Source organism: Salarias fasciatus, chromosome 18, assembly GCF_902148845.1.
Source record: "Salarias fasciatus chromosome 18, fSalaFa1.1, whole genome shotgun sequence".
NCBI lineage: Eukaryota > Metazoa > Chordata > Actinopteri > Blenniiformes > Blenniidae > Salarias > Salarias fasciatus.
Genome location: NC_043762.1, coordinates 5,311,822 through 5,330,481, shown reverse-complemented (window position 1 = coordinate 5,330,481; position 18,660 = coordinate 5,311,822). Strand labels below are relative to the sequence as shown.

The 18,660-nt window shown below is 51.8% G+C and overlaps 2 protein-coding genes across 2 annotated transcripts; both read left to right on the top strand.

The window, feature by feature from the left end:
- The first annotated feature begins 3,583 nt into the window (after positions 1-3,583).
- asb10 (ankyrin repeat and SOCS box containing 10) lies at positions 3,584-13,236 on the top strand. Its single transcript, XM_030114727.1, has 5 exons — positions 3,584-3,899; positions 6,893-7,160; positions 7,533-8,037; positions 11,078-11,191; positions 11,353-13,236. Exons 1-5 carry the CDS (start codon positions 3,584-3,586, stop codon positions 11,536-11,538), a joined length of 1,389 nt encoding a protein of 462 aa, XP_029970587.1. The 3' UTR covers positions 11,539-13,236.
- Positions 13,237-14,676: 1,440 nt separating this feature from the next.
- On the top strand, positions 14,677-16,548 carry gbx1 (gastrulation brain homeobox 1). The gene is made up of 2 exons (XM_030114730.1): positions 14,677-15,130; positions 15,987-16,548. The coding sequence occupies exons 1-2, from the start codon at positions 14,677-14,679 to the stop codon at positions 16,523-16,525; spliced, it is 993 nt and encodes a 330-aa protein (XP_029970590.1). The 3' UTR covers positions 16,526-16,548.
- Positions 16,549-18,660: the final 2,112 nt, after the last annotated feature.

Here is an 18,660-nt window from a genome sequence, read left to right as displayed (position 1 = left end):
TGATGCCAGTCGTTATGACGACCGTCTGCGCGGTGATGGCGGTCATTTAGCCGCGATGTGTTTGCTCCTTGTATCCGCCGCGAGGGCCCGGCAGCAGCAAGGCCGCCTCCTTCGGGCGGCGGCGGCGGCGGCGATGAACACATTATGGATGAGTGCATTAGTGAGTGATGCAGAGCCGTGTTTTCATGTGAGAGTGCATCATTAGAAAATGTTCCACTTGGCAGGGAGGCGCGTATTAACTGCAGCTGCAATGAAATGAGGTTGTGATGGATGAGCAAAGTTATACGCGACTATTAGAGTGAAATATGAAGCGGCGGATTGTGGTGATGAAACTGAGGACTATTTGTGTGGTGATCAGAGCATCCAGAGACAATTGGAATCTGCACAGAGAGACACATCAGAGCAGGAACCACGACTCCCCAAGTAATCAGGCTCACAGCCAACAGTTAGCAGATACACTTCATTTCAAGCTCTCAGGCAGGCAGGCAGTCCCAACCGCAGCCCAGAGTCCAGACCAGGTCCCCGAGACCGGGCAGTCCCAACCGCAGCCCAGAGTCCAGACCAGGTCCCCGAGACCGGGCAGTCCCAACCGCAGCCCAGAGTCCAGACCAGGTCCCCGAGACCGGGCAGTCCCAACCGCAGCCCAGAGTCCAGACCAGGTCCCCGAGACCGGGCAGTCCCAACCGCAGCCCAGAGTCCAGACCAGGTCCCCGAGACCGGGCAGTCCCAACCGCAGCCCAGAGTCCAGACCAGGTCCCCGAGACCGGGCAGTCCCAAGCGCAGCCCAGAGTCCAGACCAGGTCCCCGAGACCGGGCAGTCCCAACCGCAGCCCAGAGTCCAGACCAGGTCCCCGAGACCGGGCAGTCCCAAGCGCAGCCCAGAGTCCAGACCAGGTCCCCGAGACCGGGCAGTCCCAACCGCAGCCCAGAGTCCAGACCAGGCCCCCGAGACCGGGCAGTCCCAAGCGCAGCCCAGAGTCCAGACCAGGTCCCCGAGACCGGGCAGTCCCAACCGCAGCCCAGAGTCCAGACCAGGTCCCCGAGACCGGGCAGTCCCAACCGCAGCCCAGAGTCCAGACCAGGTCCTCCAGCAGTAACCGGGCAGTTCCAACAGCAGTTGAGAATCTAGACCAGGTCCCTGAGAAGGAAGCGGGGCTACCAGGGGACACCGGGGCAACTGGACAGTTTCAAAAGCAGCCCAGAATCGAGACTACATCCCCGAGCAGGAACTGCACTAACCGGAGGAAACGGACAGTCCCAACAGCTGCTCAGAATCTAGACCAAGTCCCTGAGCAGGGAGCGGGGGTACCAGAGAAACGGGGGAACCTTGGCAAACCAGACAGTCCCAACAGCAGACCAGAATTGGGACGGAGGTACAGATTGAAAATGGCTAAGAGAAATATTTTCAAGAACTCTTTTGTGCCAAATGCAATCAAAGCGGTTAACTCTTTATATGGGTAATATTCTTGGCTGAATTGTTGCATGGAATGTAGTGCCTTGTTATGTCATGTGCCAATGTAAAGTGTTCTTAACATGTTTCTTAATGTGGCTGGCTTTATTGTCCACCGAGGTGGACAATAAAGTATTCATATTCGTATTCGTAATCCAGATCAGGTTCCCAAGCAGGAACTGGATTAACCAGAGGAACCGAACAGTCCCAACACCAGCCCAGAATCTAGACCAGGTTCCTGAGCAGGAACCAGTCAGTTGTCAGGAGGAGGAGCCAGAGGAGGAGTCACGAGGAGAAGGAGTCAGGAGGAGGAGTCAAGTGGAAGAGGAGTCAGTGGAGGAGGTGTCAGGAAGTAGAGTCAGGAGGAGGAGTCAGAGGAGGAGGTGTCAGGCGTACCTGTTCAGGTGTTGCTGAGTTAATGACACTGAAGGTAAACGTTGTGTTTCCAGCGGCTGTGAGCGAAGCAGCAGCTCCTCAGGTCTCATCCTGCTGTAATTACCGAGTACATGTGGCTGTGGGTGGAGGAGGGAGCAGGGCGGAGGGAGGCCACGGCTGAAGCTGGTTCTCCGTCACTCTGAGCCACAGTACTCAAAACAGCATTAAGAGCCTCATAATCAGAGGGAACTAATTGCCTCTGATTGCATAAACGAAGCGTGGGCGCTGATGTCCGGCCCCTCGCCACCCCGGGGGGGGGGGGGGGGGGGGGCAGGAAGCGGGCTGACCGGCGTGCACAGGCACCTCCTGGCTGCTAATGTGAGAAAAGCAGATTTAATGTGTCCGCGGGGGGCGTGAGGGCGGGCGGGGAGGCGTGAGGGCGGGCGGGGGGGCTCACAGAGGGGGAAAGAAGGGAAACATGAATGCCCACCATTTGAGAAATGAATTTATGGAAGTGGCTGTCTTTTTCCCCATTAGTAAGTGTTTAGTTCAGCGTTTTAAATAATTGCGTTACCAGGAATGATATTTAAAATACATTTGGGAGTCAATGAGGCGGGAAAGTGCCTACATGTTTTGCTGATGACACCCGGGCCATTTGGAAGACGTGGAAGTAGAGAGGAGGTAGCCCAGATGCATATTATAAACTCATTATGGATATCATTTAAAAAGGATGTTCTCCAGCCGCAAAAACAATGTTCCTAGTCTCTCTCTGGTAATGTGTGTTTTCAAAGTTGAAACTCTTACTCGCCTTCAGTTTAATGTGGCATCTATTACCAAACTGTAAGATGAAATAAATGACCTCCATTTCCACAACGGAGCAGTCGTTAAGGCTCGAGCCGCCGACATCGCTCCGCTTTCCTCCGCTCCTCGAACGCACCGCCAGGACACCCACATTCGCCTCAGTGACCAGACAACCGGAGGGGGGCCAGAGGGGGGCCAGAGGGGGGCCAGAGGGGGGCCAGACCACCAGAGGGGGGGGTCAAGACTGCCAGAGGGAAGACCAGAGGGAGGACGAGACTACCAGTGGGGGGACTAGACCACCAGAGCGGGATCCAGACCACCAGAAGGAGGACCAGAGGGGGGACAAGACCAACAGAGGGAGGGCCAGAAGGGGGGAAAGACCACCAGAGAGGAGCCAGAGTACCAGAGCAGGGTCCAGACCACCAGAGGCCAGAGGACCAGAAGGGAGAACAAATTATGGAGAAGACCACCAGAAGAGGGGGCAGACCTCCAGAGGGAGGACAAGACCACCAGAAGGGAGGCCAGAGCACCAGACGGAGGACAAAACCACCGGGGGTGGGGGGTGGGGGGGCAAACCACCACCAAAACGGGGGCCAGAAGAGGGACAAGACCACCACAGAGAGGACCAAACCACCAGAGCATGGGCCAGAGGGAGCAAGACCACCAGAAGGGGGGCCAGAGCACCAGAAGGGGGCTAGACCACCAGAGGGGGGGGTCAGATTGGGGACAAGACCTCCAGAAGGGGGGCCAAGAACAACAGAGCGGGGGGGGGCCAGACCACCAGAGACCAGCATGGGGGAGTGGGGGGAGGGGGAAGGCATTGGGAAACACAGAGAGGCAGCAGGCGGCAGGAACACAGGTGAAATACAAACATAGAGTCATCATGTGCCGCTGAAGGTCGACAGATGTTAAAAATAACTTGAGCAGTCGGGGGGTTTCAGGCAGCAGTCAGTCAACATGGCGGGGAGAAGCTTCGTCTTCACGTCCTCTGCTCTGCGCTCTCTACAGCGGGATCAGGACCTGCTGGACAGAGACCGCCACAGGAGGCAGCTGGCGGAACACCGCGTCAGCAGCTACGTCCCGCAGTGGGCCCGTGAGCCCCCCGGGACCGGCTCCGTCCGGCCCCCCGTCCTCTGTGAGGACGTGGTCGTCCACAACGCGCTGTACACTGGAGACCTGCAGGCTCTGCAGCGCCTGTTTCCCGCAGGATCCTCCGCCGACGTCACACTGGAGCCGCGAGGGGGCGACATGCGATGGGTCCCAGCAGGAGACGGTAGGAGCCCCCCAGGAGCGGCACAGACCCACACAAACACACAAACCACTCATCGCAACAGGACATGGGGAGCTATTTCTGGCCTCGTCACATGCTCAGCAGTGTGTGTGTGTGTGTGTGTGTGTGTGTGTGTGTGTGTGTGTGTGTGTGTGTGTGTGTGTGTGTGTGTGTGTGTGAAAACAGACAGGGAGTCCCAAAGCTCAGGATTCATGTAAAGCATTAGTGAAAATTCATGTAAATATACTGAAAGGAAAAATGACTGAAGGCAATGAAGTGACTGTTTCCTTCAAAAGCTGCTCAATAGGTGCAGTTTGTTCAGGAAGGGGACTGTTCTCCGCTGTCCTCTCCCGTCCTCACCTGTTCATGTATACCTGTCCTCACCTGTCTTCACCTGCCCAGGTGTAACTGTTCTCTGCTGTCTTCACCTGTCCTCACCTGTTCTCACCTGTTCTCACCTGCCCAGGTGTACCTGTTCTCCATTTGCACCTGTTGTCACCTGTCTTCACCTGTCCTCACCTGTCCAGGTATGTCTGTCCTCACCTGTCCAGTTATACGTGTTCTCACCCGTCCTCATGTGTCCAGGTGTACCTGTTCTCCATTTGTACCTGTTGTCACCTGTTCAGGTATACGTGTCCTCATCTGTCCTCTCGCGTTCAGGTGTACCTGTTGTCCATCTGCACCTGTTGTCACCTGTCTTCACCTGTCCATGTATGTCTGTCCTCACCTGTCTTCACCTTCTCAGGTGTAACTGTTTTCCACTGTCATCACCTGCCCTCACCTGTCATGTTATACCTGTCCTCACCTGGTCTTACTTGTCCTCACCTGTCCAGGTATACATGTCCTCACATGTCCAAGTGTACCTGTTCTCAGTTTGCACCTGTTGTCACCTGTCCTCACCTATCCTCACATGTTCAGGTATACCTGTCCTTAACTGTCCTCACCTGTCCTCGTATACTTGTCCTCACCTGTCTTCACCTGTCCAGGTGTACCTGTTCTCCTCTGTCTGCACCTGTCCTCACCTCTTTTCACCTGTCCAGCTGTATCTTTTCTCGTCAATAGTTACCTGGGACCTGACCCAGTGCCACCCTACCCTGAACAGGCTGAAGCAGCACAAAAGATGGATGGATGGATGGATGGATGGATGGATGGATGGATGGATGGATGGATGGGTGGGTAGATGGATGATGGAAACCCTGTTTGTCCCCCCGTCAGGATGGATAATGTACTTTAGCTGTTGTCTGTTAGAGAGTTGACCCTGTGCTGAAGTTTGAATCTTCAGTCCAGCTGAAGCTCCGGACACTCCAGACACTCCAGACACTCCGCCGTGACGCCACCCCGCTGGCGGCCTGCACCCACCAGATCAGATATCAGCTCCCTGAAATAGCCCTGCACAAACAAGCCCGGTCCACAGCGAGAGCGGTTCTCCTGGTCCAAACCTCCAACATGGCCTACGAAGCTCCCAAAGTCAAGTGGCGCAAACCCAAAAAGTATCGCGAAGACGTCATCGCCACGGCGAAGGCCTCCGGAGACGTGCTGCGCTTCTGGAACGCACTGCTGGTGGGAGACGGGCCGACGATGGTCAGCATCGCAGACGAGGAGGAGTTCAGCTACCTCATCGACGCCGTGTATGACACTAGCGACATCGAGGAGTGGAAGAACTTCAGGTTCAACTACAGAGGCCTCAGTAGGTGTTCAGTTTCCCCCCACTGCACTGCACCGCCACCTGCGGGGTTGTAGTCACAGGTCCAAGTCAGAGGTTCTCCTCCCTGGTTCTAGTCACAGGTTTGAGTCAGAGGTTCTCCTCCCTGGTTCTAGTCACAGGTTTGAGTCAGAGGTTCTCCTCCCTGGTTCTAGTCACAGGTTTGAGTCAGAGGTTCTCCTCCCTGGTTCTAGTCACAGGTTTGAGTCAGAGGTTCTCCTCTCCTCACAGGCTCCTCCAAGACAGGAGGCCCCTGAGCCTCAGGACTGCTGCTGTGTGGTTCATGTTCAGTAAACAGGACACTACAACAGAGTGAACAAAAAGTAATTGTGTCTTTTTTTGTCCCAATAACGACTTTGATTTTTGCTTTCAAAAAAGCTTTTATTTTGTTGTTCAGTCACAACTAGCTAATCTGGTTTACACAAGATTAAACTGGCTTGATCAAGTTTAAACCAGTTTGATCGAATTGAAACCAGTTTGATCTGATTTAATTTAGTTTCTTCTAAGTACCCTGTATTATTCTGGTTTAATCTAGTTTGATTTTATTCAAACCGGTTTAATCTGGTTGATCACTATGTACTGATGTTAGCATGCTAGCCAGCTAGCTGCAGTCAGTCCAGTTTTACATGGCAGCGTCAAACCACCGACTCCCCACTGCCCCCTGGTGCTTCGGGGGGCTCCTGTAGCACTTTTGACCCACACCTTGGTCTGGAACCGCATTCCGGTCTGGAACCACGTCTGGTCCGGGCCCGCATCCCTGTCCAGAAATGGGTCCTGGTCCAGATCTACATTCCGCTCCAAAACCGCATCCCTGTCCAGATCTGCATCCCGTTCCAAAACCACATCCCTGTCCAGATCTGCATCCCGCTCCAAAACCGCATCCCTGTCCAGATCTGCATCCCGCTCCAAAACCGCATCCCTGTCCAGATCTGCATCCCGCTCCAAAACCGCATCCCTGTCCAGATTTGCATCCCGCTCCAAAACCGCATCCCTGTCCAGATTTGCATCCCGCTCCAAAACCGCATCCCTGTCCAGATCTGCGTCCCGCTCCAAAACCGCATCCCTGTCCAGATCTGCGTCCCGCTACAAAACCACATCCCTGTCCAGACCTGTGTCCTGGTCCAGAACTGCGTCCCAGTCCGGACCCGTATCCCTGTCTGGACCTGTATCCCAGTCCAGAGCCGCATCCCTGTCCAGACCTGCATCCTGGTCTGGACCAGCATCCCAGTCCAGAACTGTGTCCCGGTCCAGGGCCCACTAGGTGAGTACCTGTGCTGGCCTCCTCTTTCTGCAGGACTGTGGTCTCTGACGTACGAGCAGGAGCTGACCACGCCGCTGCACGTGGCCGCCGGCCGAGGCTTTGCGGACTGCCTGAAGCACCTGCTGCAGCGGGGGGCCGACGTGGACCGGGCCCCCGGGGGATCCACCGCCCTGCACGAGTCCTGCGACAGCTGCCAGCCAGAATGCACCAAACTGCTGCTGATGTACGGCGCCGACGCCAACGCCATGACCGACGACGGTCTCATGCCACTGCACGTCTGCACCGAGCCACAGTCGTTGGAGTGAGAGCACACACACTCCCAGACACACACACACTGTCAGTACGATTTGCATCCAAACGTGTCCAGGTTGTCTGACTGAATCCAACTGATGCCCTCACTCAGCACGCAGTACCGGCGACAAACAGCAGGGGGCAGAGCTGAGCGGGCTCCTTAAAACCCATCTTCATTTCCTTCTGTTTGGTTGCAGAATTTATTATTTCTAATTAAAAGTGAGAACATTTTCAAACATTTCCGAACCAAATTGAAGTGAGAAGATTAAATCTGAGGATATGTTTCATCTAGAACTGTAAAAACATGAGATTACTGTGAATATTCTGCTCATTTAATCGTTTACACACAAACTCATATTTTCCCGCCATACTGTGTGTCCAGGTGTGCGCGCTACCTGCTCCAGTTTGGCGCGGTGGTGGGGGCTCGCAGTGCGGAGGAGGACGACACGCCGCTGCACGTGGCGGCGCGCGGCGGGCTCGCGGACCACGTGGACCTGTACCTGCGCTACGGGGCCCCGGTGGACCCCGTCAACCGCGAGGGCCTGACACCGCTCAACGCCGCGTGCGCGCAGCCGCAGGAGGCGCGCGACCTGCCGCGCTACTTCCAGGTGTGCAAGCGGCTTTTGGAGGGCGGGGCGGACGCGCGCACCATGGACCAGGACCGGCGCACGCCGCTGCACCTGGCCTGCAAGAGCGCCAACCCGGACGTGGTGGAGCTGCTGCTCGCGAAAGGCGCGTGCGTCAACGACATGGACTACGGGGGCGAGGCGCCGCTGCACAACATCCTGAAGGTGGTCTGCTTCAAGGTCGACCACCAGCCGCACAGGATCGTGCGCGCGCTGCTCAACTACGGCTCCATCCGCGTGTGGCCCGGCGCGCTCCCGAAGGTACTAGCGCGTGCACGTTGCCTCCTGATTTGAACAGAATTTAAGTACAGCTTTTTTTTTCTGCAGTTGTTTTAAGTTCCAGTTCACTGGTTTTTCTGTCTGATTTATTATTACTTTGTTTTTCGTGTTTTTGATGCTTTCACCTGTTTTAGTTTATTTCCGTCTCAGAATATTTGAGGTGGTTTTGTAGGAAGTGCAGCGATGCTTCACTTCAGAGGGAATTGAACTGTTATAGGGCTGCACGATTATGGCCAAAATAATAATCACGATTATTTTTGTCAGTATTGTAATCACGATTATTCATCGCAATTATTCATTATGTTAGGTAACACTTATCTTTTTATTGCACTTTTTTTTTAAACAAACATGTCTTCAAATTGAAGACGTGTGTCTTCAGCACTTCAGCGAAGTCGGGTGTGCATGCCCTGGCACATAATTGAAGATTTTTTTTTTTTTATTCTTTATTTATACATTTTCTTCACAATTATAGAAAGGTACTATTCTTCTGTGCCAACCTGTGCACAATCTTTTTCACACAAAACACAAAAAAGTACATAAAAAAGACAACAACAAAAAAACACAATCAATCAATCAGTCAATCAAATTTTATTTCTAAAGCGCCTTCCAACTGCCAAACGGAGCACAAGGCGCTTAACAGAGTAAAAAAAAAAAAAAAAAAAAAAAAAAAAAGTAGAAACACTTTAAGAAACACACCCCAAAAACAAACAAACAAACACACAAACAAATCGAAGATGTTTTAATTCGAATCTAAACAACTATTTAGGACCATTTCAATGTTGTGAATGGTCGCTTTTCCTTAGAAACGAACATATAGAAGCACCGACTGTGAGTTTTTACAAATGTTTGACCAGACCTCTGTTCTGAAAAGAGCCGGATTATGACTTTGGAACCTGAACGCCTCACAGCTGAGCACCATCACCTGCTGCATCCTGAGAGCAACACATGATCACTGAACAACAAGATGAAGATAAAACAAAAAGAGAACAGTAAACAGCCACGCTAAACCCAGAAATTAAACCTACCAGAACAATGATTCCCTCCTTCTCTCCAAGCCGCCGCTACGCCGCTCAGACACTGAACTGTCTGTCATAACAACTTTTCCCATTCTGTCCGAGACGCTCAGCGTTTAAATCTTAAAGCTCGTGTCCGGAGTTTCCGTTCGTTTCCAACGTATGTATCATTTTTTAACAGAGCTTAAATGTGTTAGTCTGGTTCGATACTATAATATAATACGTACGAGCAAAAAGCTCTATAAAACTTTATTTATGAGCTCCGCCTTCGTCTCATAGACCCCCATGTTGTCCGAAAAAGTGCCAGTCAGCTTCAGCCAATAGATTTCAAGCGTCCGCTTTGTCCTGCTGTCAATCAACGTGTGCAGCCAGAGAGCACGGCCGCTCGCCCAGGCAGAGGAGAGTTAGCTCCGCAGCAGCCGCCGCGCTTAACTCGGATATATCCACTGTCTGCTGAACATCCACCTCAACATGGAGGATGCTGTAGGACTCGGAGGCTCTCATTTTCACCCGACAGATAATAGCGTGCACAATTAAGGGGGCGTGGCTTGGTCGCTCACTAAAGCAGAGGGAGGGCGGAACCTCCAGACGTTGGATTAAAAAAACCTCTTTCTTTCAAAACTCCAGACACGAGCTTTAATTCCACCGTTACAGAAGTTGACATCGCGTCCCACTGACTGATGTTTGAGCACGAAGGAATCGTTCAAATCCAGCTAGTTCGTCGGTGGCTAACAGCTAAGCTAACAGCTGACTGAGACACCAGGGTGGCGTCCAACAGCAGGCTACTTTTACGGAGTGTCCCTGAAGGCAGCAGGAGCTGCACGGCTGACAGAGGGTTTCAAGGTGTTCCGCAGGTAATGAAGGGGTTTAGGAGGAGTTGAATACTGACAGGTTAATGGACGGAGTTACTGCCGGCGTGAAGCAGGTGCCTCAGATTCGCAAAATCATCTGGTGGTCCAGATATTGTTGTTCGCGGGCCAAAAGGGGCATCAGGCCGCCAGTTGCCGGCCGCTGCAGTAGATGATGCTCCTTTACGAGGCTCTAGCGGCTCCTCACCTCCAGATGCCTCAGCACTAGGTGCGTTCGACGTGAGAAAGCCAGAGGCAGACTTTTAAGACTTTTGAGCCGCCCCGCCCAGATTTGGCCCGGCGTCACTGATACGTAGGACCTACGTAGGGCATCGAAAACTCGCGAGACCCAAACGAGATCATCGGTCACAGAGGAGCCGCTGTGAGCTGCTCCGAAGCAACTCACCGCGGCTACCTGGCCCACCGCTCTGTTCCATACAGGCAGGGACTGGACCCGAGCCCACTCGTCATCAACGATAACACGCTTCATTTGCCCTAACCTCGGTCGCCCCCTGGTGGTTGGCTGACTGTTGGATTTAGAAAGTGTTTGATTTGACACACAACAGAGCCGCTTCTTCAATTTAAAAATCGCAACGATCATCAAAATTTAATCGCGGCAGCCAGAGTCGTGATCGTAATCAAAATTCGATTAATTGTGCAGCCCTAGTTGATGATCAGTTCTAGGAACACACACACACACACACACACACACACACACACACACACACACACGTGATGAAACGAGGTGTATCTGAGTTGTTGAAGAGGAAAAGTTGGCCCCGGCTGTGGGAATCGAACATGTGACCGCCCAGCGTGGCCTGGTCGTTGAGTGAAGTGGCAGTCGGAGAATAATGAGGCGCACATGCAGCAGTGTGACGCAGAACTCGGCTCATGAAATCACTCCCAGCTCATGACACAACATGAAGTGTTGCACTCTCTGCGGGAAACAGACTACAACTATCAGTGAACCCACGTGCACCACGCAAAGTGCCTGCTTCCTAATTAGGCAAGTGTTAATAGGAGATTAATTAGCACTAATTGCATAATTTCCAGTTAAACCCCTGGAGGGAAGACCAATCTGTTCATTTCACAAGTGTTTAATTACTTTCTTTGTGCGGTGGCGTTGCTGATGACTGTATGAATCCTGTTGCTGTGCTCCAGGTCCTGCAGCACTGCTCGCCGTCGCCGCGCACCATCGAGGTGCTGCTGAACGCCTACAGCCGGCTGAAGGTGACGGAGGCCTGGAGGGAGGCGGTGCCGGCTGAGCTGCTGGAGGTCGGTCTGCAGCGCAGGGCCAGGGTCAGTCTGCAGGCCAGCAGGAGAAGATCAGCCTCACTGCTATAGTCTGTGTGTGTGTGTGTGTGTGTGTGTGTGTGTGTGTGTGTGTGTGTGTGTGTGTGTGTGTGTGTGTGTGTGTGTGTGTGTGTGTGTTCCAGGAGCATCCCGTCTTCTTCCAGTCGGTCTTCAGTCTCCAGGACGCCCCTCGCTCTCTGCAGCATTTGTCTCGCTGCAGACTGAGGAGCTTCCTGGAGGGTCGAGTCCACGAGGTGGTCCCCAAACTGGAGCTGCCCGACATCATCAGGAAGTACCTGCTGCTGGAGTACAGAGGCTACGTCCACTGACACACACACACACACACACACACACACACACACACACACACACACACACACACACACACACACACGCTGCAGCGTGATGGAGTGAGTTATCGCCCAGATGAAGAAGCGCCAGCCGTCAGGAGAGTCAGAACTGAGGCTCCCTGTGGCGTTCTGTCGTTCCTCTCTGTTATGGTTCCCGTCGGTTCAGTGTAAAAAACGAAGAAGGGCCGAACAGCGACTCCTCAGCTGCTGCTGAAGATCAGTGTCTGTTTAGAAACCAGACTGTTTGTCAGAGACCGTTAGCACCAATCTGAAGAATAAAAACGGAGAAATCTTCTGTGATTCTGACAGTTCGGTTCAGATCAGCTGGGTTCAAACACATCTTATCACGAAGAGGAATTTCTCCCTGAACTTCACATCCACCAGCTTTTCTTCCTTCAGACTCCTCTTCACTGAGGGTTGGGTTCGGATAAGAACAAACTGCAAGGCGCGATGCTCTCGGGGACTGGAGGATTAAAAAATCTTGAAATTCCTTTAAAAAAACCAAATTGGTAAATAAAAACCCATAAGATTGATAAAAGTCATAGAATTAAAATGGACCAAACCCCTACACGGGTCACGTAGCGGCATCTCAAAAAGCTCCGCCCCCACAGCGCCGGGATGGATGGTCCTTGAACCATTCGACTAGCTGGGTGGCAGCTTTGCTCTGACTGTCACCTGGTTATTACACTGCTCACCAAATCACAATAATGTTTCTTTGCTGTCGTTCGCTCACGTCTGATAATTGGAAAACAATTTTGTTCATATTCTTCAAGACAGCTGAGGATCACCTGGGGCTCCACTGGCACTGCACACACACACACACACACACACACACACACACACACACACACGCCCTCAGGGTTCTGTCTGAATTTTCATGTTTTTCATTAGAATTTTATTCCAGGTTTTTTTATTTTAGATCATTTTAGTCGTTAAGGCATGCAACTAAAGAACATTCTCTGAATAAAACACTGTTTGATGCATTTGTTGTTTCTTTTTTTCCAGCTAAAAATCAAAATGATCACATTTAATGTTTAAAACGTGTTTATAGTGTAGAATAAATAATAATCATATTTTAATGTTGAGATTTTCTGCAACGCTCCGGTGGATTCAGCGTTGCTGCATCGTTTCTCCAAACTGTTCCGGGATTGTTATTGTCTTTTTAATTCAATGTAATTACACACTTTGTGCGTGTGTGCGCGCGCACGTGTCTGCGTCGCCGATGATTTACACCTGTTTTCTGGTAAATGAACAAATTACTGCGCCTACAAGTTCAATTAGATTAACGAGCCGGAAAACGGAAGAAAAACGGGGGGAAAAGATTTTTCTGTGATTTCCTCTTTTTAAATCTCACATTAGATAGGGGTGTGTGTGTGTGTGTGTGCGTGTGTGTGTGTGTGTGTGTGTGTGTGTGTGTGTGTGTGTGTGTGTGTGTGTGTGTGTGTGTGTGTGTGTGTGTGTTTCTCCGGCAGGGAGCGCTGCAGACTATCGTCACGTCTCTCTCTCGTGCGTTTTGCTGGCGCTGATCTCCACAGTCTGCACGTTCACGCGCTGTAATGAGGCCCTAATCCAGATTAAACATTTTAATTAAATTATTGGAGGCTGATGGAAAATGTCACTTTCCAATCTGTAGCTGAAAGTTTGAATTTCCTGCAGTTTTGAAATAAAATTCATTTAAAGGTGTGAAATTGTTTTTTTTTCTCCTGTTCTTTCAAAGTTAAAATAAAACGTTTGCATCTAAATTGTTGATCTGTGTTTTATCAAGACAGTTCGTAAAAATGTAAAATGTTATGATTTTTGTCTTTAAATTAAATATTTTAATCAGGAGTGTCATTCTGGAGTTTAATGTGGAACTGCAATCCTTCAAGTGATTTAATAAAAGAGCACGAGGAGAAAACGGAGGAGGAGGAAGAGCAGCAGGAGGTGAGGAAGAGGAGGGGGTGAGGAGGCCGCGTGCTGCCTTCACGGCCCTCCGCCGGCCGTCGGTCTCAGTGATAATAATTATGGGAATTAGCCGCTCCGGCCTCCTCAGCTCATCAGTGGTGCGTTCACGTCCTCGTGCAATCAGCGGCCAGTTGGAGAGCCGCACGAGGACTCGATGAGGCCAATCATCATCATCAGCTCGAGCTCCGTTTAAAAAGTGGGAACATCCTCCAGGAGAGAGTTGGAGAGCGCAGAACGCCTTTTTTTTCCTCTGTAATAATCCGGGAGATTAAAGCGGCCGCGGCTCGTTCACTGACCGCTGGGAAAAAAAAAAAAAAAAGTTTGTAAGATTTACATCGCTCCCGAGGGGTGCGCGTGCACGCAGCAGTTGACCCCACATCAAATCTCTCTCCGGGGAACAATTGTTACGGCGCGCATTGTTTTTACCATCTGTGTCTCCGCCCCCCGGCCCCCTCGCCCCCCCCCCCCCCCCCCCCCCCCCCCCCCCCCCCCCCCCCCCCCCCCCCCCGGGCCCCCCCGGGCCTGACACCGGCCCTGCAGTCCGGAGTAATTACTCCTCATCCATCAGCATTAATAATAGCTGATTGGGTCGGTGTGGCCGCCACTTATAGGAGGGGAAGGACGCAACAGGCTCTCACACTTCAGAGCAGTCAATGTGGACCTGGCAAAAGGGGGGTGGGTTTTTTTTTTTTCGAGGGGGGGGGGGGGTCCCCTCTGTTGGGGCTCACTGGGAAACTCCCGCCTCTCAGGACGGCCGCGGAGTCTCGGGCTGAATAAGGAAATGAAGCGTAATTTGAGGAAGATGGATGAGCCTCCAGGGAAACTCCTCCTTTCATTGCTCTTCTATTGCAGATGATAACTGTCGAACCCTGTGTGTGACGGGGCGGGGGGAGAGAGAGGGAGGGGGAGAGGGAGGGAGAGAGAGAGAGAGGCAGAGGGAGGGAGACGGAGAGACAGTTTATGTGTCACCAATAAGAGAAAGGTAGCGCGGGGCCACACAACAAAGCGGCCGCAGCCTCACGCGCATCCGGAGCTGCGGACCGAACCCGGGGATGACAGCTCGGCTCGGGACGCTCCACTCCACTCCGCGCGCGTGCCACAAGTTGTGAGGAGGAGCGGGAGGAGCGGGACGAGTTCCAGTTCGCAGTCAGCCCCGCAGCGCACGCCCGCACCATGCAGCGGCCCGGCGGACAGGGCACGGCCTTCTCCATCGACTCCCTGATCGGGACCCCGCAGCCCCGGCCGGGACACCTGCTCTACACCGGCTACCCCATGTTCATGCCGTACCGGCCGCTGGTCATCCCGCAGGCGCTGTCCCACTCGCCGCTGTCCTCCGGGATCCCGCCGCTGGCGCCGCTGGCCTCGTTCGCGGGGCGGCTCACTAACACCTTCTGCGCCGGCCTGGGTCAGGGCGTCCCGTCCATGGTGGCGCTCACCACCACCATGCCGAGCTTCTCCGACCCGCCCGACAGCTTCTACCCGCCGCAGGAGCTCCCCGGCCCGCGCCTGAGCGCCGCTGACCCCGGGGCCCGGCGGCAGGACAGCCCGCACCCCGAGGAGCTGCACGGCCGCGACAAGAGCTCCGAGCTGCTCAACTTCTCCGAAACTTTCCACCACGGCATCTCAGGTGAGCTTCCCCGCGCGCGCGCGCCCGCCCGCCGGCCGGCCTCATTTCTAAACCCGAAAAAGTCCCCGCGCGTAAAAGCTGCGTCCGGGGGCGCAACACCGGGCTGGAGGCCGGACGGCAGAACGGGGGCGTTCGAACCTGCAACCGCAGCAGGACACCGAGCAGAACCAGGTTCCAGAGTGAGGATCCGAATTAAACCCTGAACTCCTCATCTTCTTTTAACGGAGGGATTTGATCTGAACGTTTGGAGAAAAAAAGTCAGTTTTTACGTCTTAAATAAAACTTTCTTCATATAAATGAGAAACACACCTTAAATGAACATGGAGGGACATCTGAAGAAGAGGCTTTAGGAGTAATCCAGTGGAATGAATCTTCAGAGTAAATGTTTAGAATAATTTTTGGAATAAATGTCTAAAATAAATATTTTAGAATTTTTTAAAATAAATGTTTAGAACACATTTTTTTTGGAATAAGTCTTTAGAATAAATGTTTTAGAATTTTTTTTTAGAATAAGTTTTGGAAATAAATGGTTTCAATAATTTTTTCGGAGTAAATTTTTAGAGTTTTATAATAAATCTTTTGTAGAAATTATAAGAATAAATCCTGCAGGACTCATGATGTTATTTCACAACTTCCTTTTTTTCCTGAACTGTATTCACTTCACCTTTAGTTTTACACACACACACACACACACACACACACACACACACACACACACACACACACACACACACACACACACACACGCACACACACGCAGAGTCCAGTCTTGGCCTGGGCCTCCAGAGGTCAGACTGTGCTGTCCTCGTGCCGCCGCCTCTGCTGTCTCGCCCTCACGCGCTCCTCTCTCCTCCAGGTGAGACCAAGCTCTACAGCTCGGACGAGGAGAAGCTGGAGCTGAAGCTGGACGCGGCCTGCAGCGACCGGGAGGACAGCTCCGCGGACAGCGAGAACGAGAGCTTCTCCGACGGGAACACGTGCGGCTCTCTGTCCCAGAAGAGCAAGCTGAAGGCGGCCTCACCGGACGCGCTGCCCGGCGGGGGCGGCGGCGGCGGCGGCGGCGGCGGCGCGGCGGCCGGGAAGAGCCGCCGCAGACGGACCGCGTTCACCAGCGAGCAGCTGCTGGAGCTGGAGAAGGAGTTTCACTGTAAAAAGTACCTGTCGCTGACGGAGCGCTCGCAGATCGCGCACGCGCTCAAGCTGAGCGAGGTGCAGGTGAAGATCTGGTTCCAGAACCGCAGGGCCAAGTGGAAACGCATCAAGGCCGGGAACGTCAACAACCGGTCCGGGGAGCCGGTCAGGAACCCCAAAATCGTGGTGCCCATCCCGGTGCACGTGAACAGGTTCGCGGTGAGGAGTCAGCACCAACAGATCGAGCAGGGCAGCAGGCCGTGAACGCACCACGCGCCGCCGGTGAGTCCCGGCGGCTCCCGGTGAGTCCCGGCGGCCCCCGGCACACTGACACCGGACAGAGACGTTTCGCGCATGGCGCAGAAAAAGGAGCGAGGGGCGTTTATTTATTGTCTTCTGTAAATATTTGTACATATCGGTGGCGACACGGCACGAGGAGACGCGGCTGTAAAGATTTTCTAAGTATTTATATTGTTGGTTCAGTGCATGTTTCTGTTTTTGTGTTTGCATGAAACTAAAGGACGGAAACAAGCAGAGCGGCTGTAAAGTCTGAAGAACAATAAATGCTTTTATAGAAGCTCTGGATCAGCTGCAGTTATTATTATTATTATTATTATTATTATTATTATTATTATTATTATTATTATTATTATTATTATAATACCATTCTAATTTCCGTTATTTACAAATTGATAGGTTTGACTCTGATGCAGGAAAGCGCTGTCAATTTAATATTTCATAAAACGGATAAAATAGCTCCAAACACTTTAATATGTTTTAAAGACATTTAAAAAATTATTATCATAAAATATTCATCAAACATGAAGTTTTTGTATTTTGAAATTATCCAGTTGAGCTGCTTGATATTTCTCTGATTTTCAAAATAGTGTGACAACGTGAATTTTAAAGGATCACTTTTCACTTCCCATCATGATCAATGTTTGAGGGCCTCCTCCTCCTCCTCCTCCCCTTCCTCTTTCTCCTCCTCCTCCTCCTCCAGGCTGCATCTCGGGCCTGGTGAGGATGAGCAGTTCTCCTTTTCCTTTGAACAAAAACGTTAATTCTGTTAAATCCTCCAAAAAGTGTCAAAAATCAAGTGAAGTAAATAAAAGAGCATAAATTAAAGTAAAAATAAACAGAATAAAAGAAGTGCATAAAGAAGATTCAGTTTAGCTTTATCTCCTTCAGGATTTAAATAAAATAATTAAAAGTGTTTAAAACATCAAATCAGCAGGTAAAACAATCTCAGTCTTTTCCTTTCTTTTTTTTTTCCTTCCCCTGTGGCTGAGCAGGAAGCAGCAGAACGGCGGTCTGGCTGCTTCCAGACTGATTGACTCTTCAGCTTATTGGTAAAAAGCTCCTTTTGATGATAAGATTTCTGACTTTATTTTATTCTGACTTTAATTTATTTTAATCCTGATACATGATACTGCTGGAGCTGACAGGGGGGCAGAAAGACAGGAAGAGACACAAGGAAACAAACCAAACAGAGTGTAGAGAAGGGAGAGAGAGCAAAGATCCGAAAATCTTTGAATTAGAACCGACGCTCCAGATGAGCGGCTGCTACACCTGAACAGAGAACATCCAGTCTGAACTCTTATTCTGAAAAACTTCAGCTAAGAATGGGAGAGGAATGTTAGTCATGATTTCATCGACGAGCTGCGACTTTCTTCACTTATTGATCTGCGGTCAGATGAATGATAATAAAGACAGTTTGAAGGGAATCAGCTGAGATTTAATCTTCCGAGAAAAGCGGAACAAATCAAACCAACGGCGAATGAGATCCTCCTCCTCCTCCGAAAACCACATTGTTCCTCTTGGATCGGAGATTTGATCGGTTGAACCAGACTATCAGCTGAGGAGTGTGATCGCCTTATAGTTGGAGCACAGCCTCCGGTCCCCCTTTTTAAAAAAGGGGAACTAACACCCAGGGTCTGCCGGTCCAGAGGGACTGTCCCCCACCGCCATGTGATGTTAGAGACCACCTCTGAGACTTCAGTCCACCTCTCAGACCTGAGAGTCTGTTTCCTCCAGGAAGACGTGGCAACAGGATTGAGGAAGTCCTCGAAGTATTCCTTCCATCTGCGATAACATCCCCAGTGGAGGCCAGCAGCTCCCCTCCTCCACTGCAAACAGTTTTGGTGGAGACCCGCTTTCCCTCCTGAGGCGCCGGATCCCCTCACAACACGTTTGGTTCTGCCAAGTCTGTCCGGGTTCCTCCTCCGCCAGCGAATCCAAATCACGACCAAGTAGTGATCGGTCCACAGCTCTGCTCCTCTCTTCACCCCAGTGTCCAAGACACGAGGCCAGAGGTCAGATTTCATGACAACAGGGTCGATCATTAACCTCTGACCTGTGTCCTGGGTGTCCTGGTGCCAAGTGCACTTATGGACCCTCCT

Excerpts from the sequence above, each read along its gene's own strand:
- gbx1 (XM_030114730.1), top strand. The coding sequence starts at position 14,677 with ATGCAGCGGCCCGGCGGACAGGGCACGGCCTTCTCCATCGACTCCCTG. Across the intron at positions 15,131-15,986 it reads TTTCCACCACGGCATCTCAG|GTGAGACCAAGCTCTACAGC; the intron begins GTGAGCTTCCCC and ends TCTCTCCTCCAG.
- asb10 (XM_030114727.1), top strand. The coding sequence starts at position 3,584 with ATGGCGGGGAGAAGCTTCGTCTTCACGTCCTCTGCTCTGCGCTCTCTA. Across the intron at positions 3,900-6,892 it reads ATGGGTCCCAGCAGGAGACG|GACTGTGGTCTCTGACGTAC; the intron begins GTAGGAGCCCCC and ends CTCTTTCTGCAG. Across the intron at positions 11,192-11,352 it reads TGCCGGCTGAGCTGCTGGAG|GAGCATCCCGTCTTCTTCCA; the intron begins GTCGGTCTGCAG and ends TGTGTGTTCCAG.